Source organism: Pholcus phalangioides, unplaced genomic scaffold, assembly GCF_987345545.1.
Source record: "Pholcus phalangioides strain wild (caught in Gottingen) unplaced genomic scaffold, Ppha-v1.0 ptg000017l_1, whole genome shotgun sequence".
Taxonomy (NCBI): Eukaryota; Metazoa; Arthropoda; class Arachnida; order Araneae; family Pholcidae; genus Pholcus; species Pholcus phalangioides.
In genome coordinates, this window is record NW_028301610.1 from 31270173 (window position 1) to 31282539 (window position 12367).

The window sequence follows — 12367 nt, forward strand, 5'->3', positions numbered from 1 at the left end:
TGTATTTGCTGAGCCTTATCAATAAAAATACATTTTGTCTAACCAAAGGAGGTGTCAAGGCCATTCGGAATCGACCTCATTGTGAGCAAGAAATTGTAATGAGAACTTTTATTGTAACGAGAGCTGTTCATAACTCATAAGGAGGCTACTGTGGAACAAATAGAAGTTTGTACAGATAATACCATAGGGGACATTTCAGAGGATCTTATGGACAGTAGATTTCCCATCTAATGCTTCTGTGACATGATGAATATCAGTGTTGGCTTCCACTAGAGCTGGGACCTTCTTTACTACCTCTATAGAAAATGAGTTTTTCTCTCTTCTGAGATGAACACCCAACAATTCTGTTGCTCTTAATTTCGTTATTATTTTTGAATTCCTTTAGAAGTGATTGGACTTGTTCATAGCCTATTTAGACTAGAATTTATGTAATTCGGTTGGTGCAGAATTGCTATTTTGGTAACAGAATAGAGTTTTTGTCCTTTAAATGGGAGGAAGTTAAGTCATTGTGATACCCCTTTTTGTTAGGGAACTTTTTCATTTCTTAGGAAAAATGATGAATGCTTATTAGCTTTCTGAAACTGGTTCTGGAAGTAAAGGGGGTTTGGCTTGAGCGGAAGTGGAGATTTACTATTAAAAAATTAGTATAAAAGCCTGTTTAGTATTTCTTTTACGATGGAAATGGTGGCTTTCATAACCAAAAGCTACCAAGTGTTTGCAAGAAACACTCCTGTTTCTTGGAAAAATTCTGATAATTGTCATTTAAACTGATTCAGGAGAGTAATAGGCAAGGGGAGACTGAATTATTGTTCACAATTTAGAGACACCATGTTTTGGCTACTGCAAAGATTTTCATTCAGTGCATAGAGATGGCTACCAACTGCAAGAAACGTGCATTAAATTTGAACACAAAAATGGAGTTCATATATATAGGCAAAATTCAAGTGTTAGAGATTTAGAATCTTTTTTCACAGATGTTATTGGTTGTTGATTTCATTGTCACTATTTTTGAATAGGTAGGCAATATTTCCTTAATTTATTTATTTTAAATATTAAAAAATTTTCACTTTTGACAAAATTAAGTGTTTATTCTATTGCTCTTATTCAGGAGAATGTTTTATATTAAAGTTCAACTATATATATATATTGGAGCATTAAACATGAAATTTCAAATGTATAGGAATTTGAAACAGCAAATATGAAAAAATTCAAAATAATATGCATATCTGTTTAATACTTGTTGGTTTATAGTAGTTAGGGTGATGTTCTCAAAATTTAAGTTTTGTAAAATGATAGAAATGAATCACTGCATATATTTTTATTTGTACCTTTATAAAATGGGAACCTGCCCGGAATGGGAAATAATTTCAGTCTCTTGATGTTCCGTTGTATACAGATTTCACTGTGGTAATATTTATGACTATTTTTGTGCTAAATGCCTTTCCAATTTTTTATTAAGGGGTACCCACAGTGTCACAGTTTTCTGATGATTAGCTTTAGACCTTCCTTGTTCAGAGCTTTAGACAGCTCTGAACAAGGGAACATACACAAAGTGTTTGACTGTTGTATATTTCATTTTTATTTTTCCCCTCTTGTAATAGAGAAGAGGTCCTTCTCGAGCTGACCCTAACATTATTGTAGATGATTTGTTGTCCCCATGTTCTCCTGGAACAAGGGGAGCTATAGAGATGTCATGGATGGATGTTCCAGGTGATAAATTAATGGAGCCCACTGTAAATATGGTGAGTAATAAAATTTTTGTTTTCATTGTTTTGTTCAATGCCTTAGAAGTTAACTGTGACTTTTCCATATAGGGAATGTCATAGAGATGCAACATATCTTTTTCACGATAATTGGTTAGGAAGGAAAGTGGTGTATCTTGAAAAATCCAAAATCTGAATATTTAAATTGAGAGTTTGATATCTGTATTTTTAGTGTATTTTTACGGTACAAATCAATCAAGAATTTCTTGAAAATCAAATTAGAAAGGTGTTGCCCTGTCTTTCCTGATCACAATGAAAAAATTCCATATTTCTGAGTGCAACATTTGCTGAGGTATTTTTGGAATTTGAAATCAGAGAAAATGTGGGGGAAAGAACCACATAAACTGACAGACAACTATTCTTTCCCTCATTTACTAGGTTCTTTCCCGTATTTTCTCCAATTTTTGAATTCAAATATCTCAGCCGATATTGCACTTGGAAACATAATTTTTTTTTGTTGTTCTCAGGGGAGACAGGGCAACAACTTTATAATTTTTGACAGGGTGTCCCTATAAAACGTCAATTTTTTTTATTTCAGTAATTATACAACCCCTTGCAATATAAATGACATATATGTCTTAGATCTACACATTATTTGAATGCTTTTTCTAATTGGAATTATGTCTCTAGAATCAATGGTTCACCAGTAATTTGTGGCAAGGGGACTTAGCTATGCAACCCTGTTTATGGAGGTTTTTGTGTATATACAGGTCATGTTCCTGAAGCAAAGATACTACAGCTTATATTATCAATTCAAAACATTTTTATTTGACAAAAAATGTCCACTGGAAATTATTTATTGGCTATCGCATTATTTTTCAACATAATAGCCACTGATGTCAAAACATGAGTACTAGCCTCTCTGTATGCCACAGTCATAGAATTTTGCCACTGGTTGCCATTTTGATCTTGTGATTGTTAATGGAAATATTTTTTTGTGAATACATGCTGGACCCTCACATTTGGATTAAGAAACTGTATGGCAGAGCAATCTACACATCTGTTGGAATTCTGGATTAGGTCACCATTGTAAACACTTGCTACTTAAACCAGATTTAGTGCAACATTGATGAAAGACTGTGAGGGTAAAGCAAAAGGATCATGATCAAAGTCAGTGGTTCCAATTTATGCAATGAAACACTGCCTTTGTGCCTGTATGTAATGTGTCTTGACTTTTTGGCTAAGTCATATATATACAGTGAAACCTCAGTGTAATGCTAGTATGTGGACCAAAAAATATTATTTAAAGTGGTGATTCCCAACGTGGGGCAATTAGATTTTTAAGGGGAGCAATTTAAGTCTTTCTATGAAAGCCTGGAGCCTTCCGAACTCCATTTTTTATATCAGTTAAAATTTTTAATTTTTAACCAATTTCTCGATATGACTTTTTCTTTTCTTTTTCTCTTTCAGTGCAAGGGGTTTGAATGTTTTGTGTTCCACAGAAAATTTGTGCCAGTAAGATAAAGTCCACGGATCCCCTGTACCATTAAAATAAAAATCAAGGCCATGAACTCTATTAAAAATAATATTCTGTGTGTGGCAACGTAAAAACAATAAGCTAATTATTTTCTCATTCAAGCTCATTCTTCTGAAGCCTCTCTGAGGACTCCTGATTAAGTGAACTACTGCTTTTGACTAAGTAAAAGTAGACAGAATCAGAGAGGGAGGCAAAGACCCCTGGTTTTAAAATTCAAGAAAAAAGGCAAAACAAAAAATAATTGTTTTCACACATTTGAAAAAAATAAAAAAAAACTTTATTATGGAACTATGAATTTTCAGGGCGAGGTACCCCTGACAAAAATATGTGTAACATCAGGATTTCAGAGATGCTGTGGTAGGGCATAGCCTAAAAAAGGCTGAGAATCACTGTTGTAGAGGGATTATTGTTATATCGAGTATGCTTGTTGGAAGTTTACACATTAGTTATATATTCATTCCTGTATTTTCAGAGTGACATGCAACGTTCACTGTCAAGTTCTAAACCAACTGTGAATGACGATGACTTGACAAAATTGAAGAAGTTTATGAAAGATTTTGGGCAAGAAGGATAGTTGTGATATAGTGAGTATCAACAGTATTGACCTTTTAACTTGAACATTTTGTGTGGTGATAAAATATTTATTGACATGATGTGGGAATTTTTTCACTTCACATCACATTTCTACACGTTTTTAGCTGAAAGATATCCAAATTTTTGGTGACATGAAGTATCATATAATATGAAAATTAGAGTCAATCAAGTAAATAGTTTAACATACACTGATATTTTTACTGAGGATTTGCTCACATATAAATGTATTTTACTTGGGTTGGTTATCAAATCTTAACCCCCAGTTGTTCAGTGGAGTTGTCCAGTTATGTTCATACAAAGCAAACACTGTTGTCAGAATAAAGCTGAATGCTCTCTTGTGAGTCAGAAGCAAAGTTCTGCTTGTGAAATCAAGTTATTTGATTGGCCTACTCAAATTTTCTTAAAATTTCCACTTGAAATTTACCCATGCCAGTAATGATGCAGTGTTGATTTGTTACCTTTGTTTAATACAGTAAAATCCCTCTTTCTGGGGGCACTGGCAGGACAAAAGAAATTGTTTGTAAATGAAGGGCCACTGCAAAAAAAGAGTTCTCATTGAAAATTGTTAAATAAAACTCTATTATTTAGTCATAAAAGAGGAATGACTACATCTGTGGGGTAACCATTAACCCTTTGAACTGGTTCACAGAAATTTTAATGTTGATTTCCGATTCACAGTATTTAAATTTAAAAAAAAAAATCAAACTTTATGTAGCTCTGCTGAAAACAATTTATATCTTTTTCAATTTTAATTCTAAAATTGTAAAAAAAAGGTGTTATAGGAAAATGTCTACTCTATACAATAAAAATTTTACTGTGATTATTTTAAAAAATAATCAGGCGGCAAAACATTTTAGTGCCTCTGACATACCATGTTCTGAGATTCATGCAGAGGGGTTAAGAGGAGTTTTCTTGTGTATATTCTTAAAGGCTTGAATATATGAGCCTTTTTGAATAAAGATGAACCAACGCTATAGTTATTGCCTTTAGTATTGATTCTTGCTTATTGTGTGTTCATGTTATTAAAATTTAACAATGTTAAACCCACTTTGAAATTGCTTTCATTAATTATTCTGAAACATATATTTATGAATGAGATCATATGATTATTTTTCTTAATTTTTTTACTTATTTTTGTTTCAGATATCAGAAACATTTTTTCAAGTATTCACATATGTTGTTTCAAGTTTTTTCTTTTTCTTTTTTTGTATACTGAACTCAAGCTCATCAGTGAAGCAAAAACAAGTGAAATTCACTGAAACTTTCAAGTTCCCTCTAGTAAAATTATTTCTGATAAAACATATTTTTCTTTCATGGAAAATGATAGAAAAAATAAGAATGTGATGCAAAATGTATATTGATGAGATAAGGGTATACTTTAATGTTGATTTTTTTTTAATTATTTCATTTTGAAAGCAGCTCATCGTTACTGCAGTAGGAACAGTGGCAAAATGAAAAGTTTATTTCCATTTTATTGTTTAAAAAGTATTCTCCATTATTCTTAATACAATCAAGATGCATTCTATATAACAGCATGAGCTGTGCATGAGATTGTCAACTATGCATACAATATGTACATGTGTGAAAAGTGCCCCTGAAAGAACATTCATATTTTTGTAGATCTCTTCAGTTAGCTCATTTTTTATGCATTCGTGCAAGTGATTATTAGTGTTTAAAATATGAAGTCTGACATTGTAGTAATGTTTATAAGAATGTAAACATTAATATATTTTTTTTAAGCCTCTGAAGAATTGTTATTCCTGTTTCATGTACATATTAGTTACTGTATTTGATTTGCACTTAGTAAAATAAAGATATCAATATTATATTTTTGTTCAATGTTTTCAAGTTATCACTCTCATATACATGGTGTTCTTAGCATTATGTGAAGTATATTTTCAACTTTTAACTTATTATAATGAAAGGGGAATTTTTCTTTATGTTGGCTGAACTGGTGAAATAAATTATTATTCACTTTACATTGCGTAAAATAGTGTTTTTAAAATCTTAATAATGTTTGTATTAACCATGCGCATTCTGGCATAGAATTAAGAATAAAACTGTGTTGATAAGATCAGAAGACTGATCTTAATCAATAGATCTTATATTTTTGCTCTCACTAAACCTATTATTCCAGTTAACATAAAAAACACTCAAAGACATGGTTATTACGGTCCTTGAAACTCTTAAAAAGTCCTAGGGGAAAAAACAAGAAACATTTTCATGTTCTCTAAATTAATCTAAAATATATATAAGTGCTTGAAGAGAAAAATTCAGACTGTCGGTTCATGGGTCACAAGTTTTACGTGAATACTTATATCTTGTATGTATTTAATTAGATCAAGTGAATGTGGAAGAAAGTCAAATTCAGTAGTCAGTTTCAATCAGTCATTGTGTATGGATTTGTGCATTTCTGCTGTGACAAATTTCTTTTGCTCCCAGTATATTTTAAGTATGATGATCTGGATATTGCCATATTTATCAAAAGCTAACAAGTTGGTGTTCAAGATCAATTTCAACTTTGTGGTGGTGCTGCTTAAAATACCAGGTTTGTATGGATTTTTCAAGTTTGCTTAGTGCATTAGAAAGCAGAGTCATACCATTGAGTGCAAGGCCCTGCAGATTTACATCCATGTGCAGGATCTTAATCTTTCTATATTTAATTAGCTTTCCCAGGATTCTTTTTTGAACCTTTAGTCCAAGAAGGGTTGCCCCTGCATAGTTGGAAACCTGACAATTCCTTGAATTTTTGTCTTGAAATAGTGCTAACCGTTGGAATGATTCTTCTACTTTTTAGCTGCGAAAAAAATTTCATCTTCATTTTTCAGTCTCAATATTTCTATAGCTAAAGAAAAACTATTTTAAAACATATTTATTTTGAGAAATCATTATCTCTCTGAAGCGCAGTGTATAATTTTTTTTTGAAGTCACATCTTTTTTTTGTTTTATTAAAAATTTAATTTTTATGGTATTATATCGATCACTTTTAGATGATTGAGGAGTTAAAGTATTAAAAATGCTCAAATGCTCGTGTCAAAGCCATGCTCCTTTTGCTATGTGTTTACCACCATTAATTTTGCTTTAAATGGTGGTAAAATTTCTAATAAAATATAAAATAGTACTTCAACTAATATCTGACAGACTAGAATTTCTTGGTTATTTTGGAAATTTTAAGCCTCATAGATCCATTCTTCTTTTCTGCCATGCCTGTCATATTTGGTCACACAAAAAATTGATTTGGGGAGACATATTTCTTTTGCATGTGTGCAAGGAAAAAAATGTTTAGTATTGTGATCGCTAGTTCAATTCCTCTGAATCTTACTACTGTACATAGTCTATCACCAAAGAGGCAATTTTCTACCACATTACCTCCATAGAGGTGGCTGCATTAGAAACATGCTTTTTTATGAAATTCAACAGTGTATATATGCAAGTTTTGTGCATGTGTGTTCAGGTGCTGCTATCTACCTTCCAAATTAGAAACTGGCAATGAATGAATATTCTGCATTTGTTTTAAGGTTTGTTATTTACTGTCGTGAGATTTATTCCTTTGAATTTGGTGCATTGTCATTTTTTTTCTGTGATAATTTAGTTTATCACAGAATATTGCATGATTAAAAATTTTAACGATTATTCTGCTGTTTTAAGCTTGTATAACTCAAATATTGTTCATTCGTAGAAATTATCAAATATATGTATATATATACACAATTGGTAATTATTTGAAGAAAGAATATATATATATATATACAAGATGAAGTTTATGCAAGAGTGAAATAGAACCTATGCAGGGGTCGTCATCTGGGGGAACCCCATGCATGGTTTGAAAAGAGTAGGCATTTCTGAAGCATGGCTATGCCTGAATGCATTAAAAATGCCAACCCTTGTTCCCGACACCTGCCTTCTCAAAAAATATAGAATGAAAAGTGAGTAAAAAATATATTGAAGAAATACAATGTTTGAAAATATACGGAGCTTCAGATTATAAGCAAAATGAGAGGCATGAGAAAAATATATACAAAATTATAGAAAATTACTGGGAATTTTTACAAAAATTACAAAAAGTAAATTAAAACATTCAAAATGTCAAAAATTAATCAATGTAGTTGAGATGTTGTTGAAGAAGGCAGCTTTGAAAAGATTTTCATTCAACCGCCTTCTTCAATGACATCTCAACTACATTTAAAACAACACAACTGTATCCCTCCTTTTCTTAAGATGCGTCCGGTGATTCTTAACTAATTTTTGATGACATTTTGAATGTTTTAATTTATTTTTTGTACTTGTGTATATATTTTTCTCATGCTTCATTTTGCTTTAACCTGAAGCTCTGTATATTTTCAAATATTGTATTTCTTTAATATATTTTTTACTCACTCTTCATTCCATTTTTTTTCATCCAACATGTTTTTGAGAAGGCAGGCGTCGGGGAACAAGGGTTGGCATTTTTAATGCAATCAGGCATAGCCGCCCTTTAAAAATGCCTACTCTTTTCGAACCATGCATGGGGTTCCCTCTGATAACAACCCACTGCATAGGTTCTATTTCACTCTTGCATAAACTCCATCTTGTATTTTTTTTTTCTCTCTAAAGGATTTCCAATTGCGTATATATATTTTTTGAATGAACAAGTAAGCAGCACTAGTGCTTTTGTCATTTAAAAAGCTATTTTAGCTATTTCTTCATTCTCTAGCTTCATATCTCTAGATTTTTTCAAACCACAATATTTGTTCCTTATATATATACAGGTTGTTCTTTTAATGGACTGACAAACTCAAAGGGCTGTTGGTAGGCATCAAGAGGAACAAAAACTGCAACGGAACATGGTGTCTCAAACCATGTTGAGAGGGTGAAAATCACAAAAAACACATGCTGAGTCCAGAGGAGACGAAAGTTGGATGTCAGTTGATTGCTGAATGCTTTTGTGGGTTCGCTCACCATATCTGGCGTAAGCAGCATCACGAAGCGCATGCACTGGGGTAGGATCATGCGCTGCGGATGACGTAAATTAGTGCTATTGTGGTAATAAGCACGTGTAGCAGTTAGTTGTCTGTTTCAATGAATATCCTGATGGCTGACCCCACAAACAAGGAATTGCTTCAAAGTGTGCCAGCCGCAGTGCTGCGAGACATGTAGTTCATACATGATGGTGCCCCTGCTCATTTTTCCCATGAGGTGCGTCATCACCTCAATGTTACATACCCGAGGAGGTGGATTGGATGCACAGGACCTGTTGCTTGGCCTCCACGTTCACCAAATCTCAATCCGTGTGACTTTTTCCTATGGGGGTCACCTTAAATCACTCATTTTTGCGACACCTGTGGACACACTGGAGGATCTCATATCGTAGATTGTCGTCGCTGCTGCAGACATTGAAAGCATACCTGGTATCTTCAAGCACATCCGGGAATTGTTTTTACATTGATGTAGACTGTGCAATGACATCAGCGGCCGCCACTTCCAACAACTCTTGTAATAATTAATCAAATAAATCTTTTTGTTGTTATTATTGTACTTTTGTTGTTCCAGCATGACATCAAAACCTGTATGTGTTTTTTGCAATTTTTGTTCCTCTTGATGTCTACTAACAACCCTCTGGGTTTGTCCATTAACGGAACACCCTGTATATATATATATATATATTGGGGGGGGGGAAGGTTAATTCAATCTTGCTATTATACTAAGTTCTGTTATGAATTTCACAGAATAAATGACAGCAGAGGAAAATTTTTCTTGAACTGTTTAAAGATCGTTTGATCGTTTTTGTCGCACCACGGTCATTTTCTGCACACGAGGGCTAATTAGACCGGGACCTACAATTTATTGCCGATTCCGAACGGCAGGTTTGTTTTTCGTACTCATCGTGAGGTTGGTGCGCTAACCCCTCGATGGGGGACTCCCTGCGGTAGCATTTTTTGCTGCGGTCAAGTCGCCATTTTTTGTTGTACCCCTGTGTCAGGAAAGTTTTCTGACAAGGACGAACTGGGTATCGAACTCGCGACACCTCTAAACATCCTTTCGTACTTTAGGCGAGCATCTTATCGACCGGGCTACCGCGCCCAACTGTTTAAAGATAGCTTCATAACAAAAAGAATTCAATCCATTAGATCAGTGTGCAGCGGACAGGTGGTATAATACTGCAAACTCCCACTCCGGCAAGTAAACTTCCACATGCAAACTCCCACTCCGGCCGCCGCTACAAGTGATTCCCAACGTGGACGTTAATGCCCCCTGGGGGCGATGGGAGAAAAAAATTTCTGAAGAAAGGGGCGAAGGGACAAATATAAGGTTGGGAAACTATGCATTAGACTGAAATTAATTTTTTTAATGGGGGAAGTTAAAATCTTGTTTGAATTAGATATTGTTTTCTTCCCTTTTCTTTGTCCAATTCAAGTTGGTGAAAAATAAAATATATATATGTGCAATATATATAAAGATAAAGCATTCCTCTTATAGGTTTATATACAGGGAGTGATTCCATTATTCCCCTTACTGCATTTTACTGTTGAACCATTGATCCTGGAGTAAGGTGGCCAGATGTCCTGGTTTTCACTATTTTTAGTCCTGTCCCAAAAAAGGCTTTCAGGACGCCTGTTTGTCTTGGTTTTTGCTTGTGCAATGAAATAGAATTATTTTCAATATTTTTCCAATTTAATTTTTTAGCTACATTAGATGCTTGGAATTTGTTATTTCAATGTTATATTTTTGCCATGAATACTGTGCTACATTGCTGATAGCTCTTATTCATATAGCAGTATACTTATTGATTATACTGATTGGAAGCAAGTGACTTACAGAAATATGAATGGAATTGTGGCCAGATTGCTTTGCAGGCAGAAATTTTGAGAAATTTGACACAGAGGTTATAGATGATACAGTAAAACTCCTTTTAATGGCCACCCCTCTTTTACGTTTTTTTTTGTCCTGCCGGTGTCTACAAAAGAGAGGTTTTACAGAATTAAAGAAATCAAACATGGCCCCACTTTTGCTCCGATATGGTATATAAGCCCATTATTTCATAAGGTTTGGGTTGTCTATTTCAGGGAAAAGCGTTTTCAGTGTTAATCTAATGATTTCAATCGGTTTTAAGTTATACACTTGAGCGCAAAGCACTGCTGTGAAAATTTACAATAAAAATATTGGAGCCATTGGAACGAATTAATCAATTGATTCCTATGGGGGAAAAACTATTTTGGTTTCTGAACAATTTTCTGTTTATGAAAATGACTTCTGGAACAAATTACATATAGTAAGTTCATAAACAGAGGATCAACTGTAAGTAGAGGTATAGTCGTTATAATATGAGACTAAAAGTACTCAAGTCATTCCCCCCTCCTAGTGTAATTTATTAGTATATAATGTAACACATCTTGCCTTTCATGGCATATGTCCTTCAATCATGTATATACGGGATGTCTGACAACCATGGCTTCCATCCCAATGTTTTACTCGTTTTTTTGGCCCTGTGTGTAGAAGTAGTGATAGTATTTTTATAATAAATCGTTAGTTTGCAATTTTACACTAATGTTCACCTAATGAGAGTTTTGAAAATGCCCCGGTTATTAATGGGTGTTGGTTTTAATGTTGGTTTTTAACAATTTCCAGGATTTGTCTTGATTTTGCAGACACTTCATCTGGTCACCCTATCCTAGAGACATACTTCCAATGGAAAAATTTTTCCAAATAATGTGTGGAACTAAGAAAAAAATCCCGGATCATGCAAAGCCTTGAAAAGAAAAAGTTTATTGTCATTGATACTCATAAAGCTCTTCTGTATGTTGAATTTTGATGAAATAGTATATAAAAATTCAGTTCATTTGGATGAAAAATAACTGAAAAACGGTAATTCCTGAAGTTTTCTCTTCAGACCTTGTCATCAGAAACCAAGAAGAACCCAAGAAAGGCATCACACTGTAATTTTTCCTTCAAATTATTCTTTTGTTTTATGCTAAAAATTGAAGCATACAGAAATTTTCCACGAGTGACTATCACTGCATGGGAATGGGTGCGCTAAACATTTTGTGACTCCACGCCACAGATAATACACGGATGTTTTTGGTGTCCTGGCAGCACTTGTCATATAACATCACGTCTCAAGCAAAAAAGCATTGACAGCATAGGCAGAGATTGACTTGGAAGTCGGGGGGGGGGCACAATGATGATGATGTCAGCTCATATATACATATATACATTAGATCAGTCGACTCCACCTGTGACGCTGGGCCCCCCCCCCCCCCGTATCTTCGCCCATGTTCAGGGACATGTTCTCCGACAACCTCCAGAAAATTTTGTGCTCTCTAGTTTAATGCTGGCCATCCTTCCATTCTGTGTCTCATCACATTTCATTGGATTTTTGCACCACAAATACTGATTCCAACTCTGTGCAATGGATAAGGTATCATAAATTTTATTTCCTGTTTTAAGTGCGAATCAAGTCCAAAAGAAAAAGGTTTTTTTGGAAACTTTTTTTTCTGTAAAAAAGTGAAATTCTTGAATCGCAAAACTTACATAAACTTTAAAGGACACCTTTTAT

General features: G+C 33.9%; 1 protein-coding gene across 2 annotated transcripts in view; it reads left to right on the plus strand.

Moving 5' to 3' along the window:
* Positions 1 to 5660, plus strand: part of Vps4 (vacuolar protein sorting 4) — a 32378-nt gene extending 26718 nt beyond the window's left edge. For both annotated transcript variants that reach the window (XM_089246232.1, XM_089246233.1), the window contains exons 11-13: positions 1602 to 1742; positions 3713 to 3824; positions 4978 to 5660. In XM_089246232.1, coding sequence (XP_089102358.1) covers positions 1602 to 1742; positions 3713 to 3814 — 243 coding nt within the window. In that variant the 3' untranslated portion in view covers positions 3815 to 3824; positions 4978 to 5660. The remainder of the gene's footprint in view (positions 1 to 1601; positions 1743 to 3712; positions 3825 to 4977) is intronic.
* Positions 5661 to 12367: the final 6707 nt, after the last annotated feature.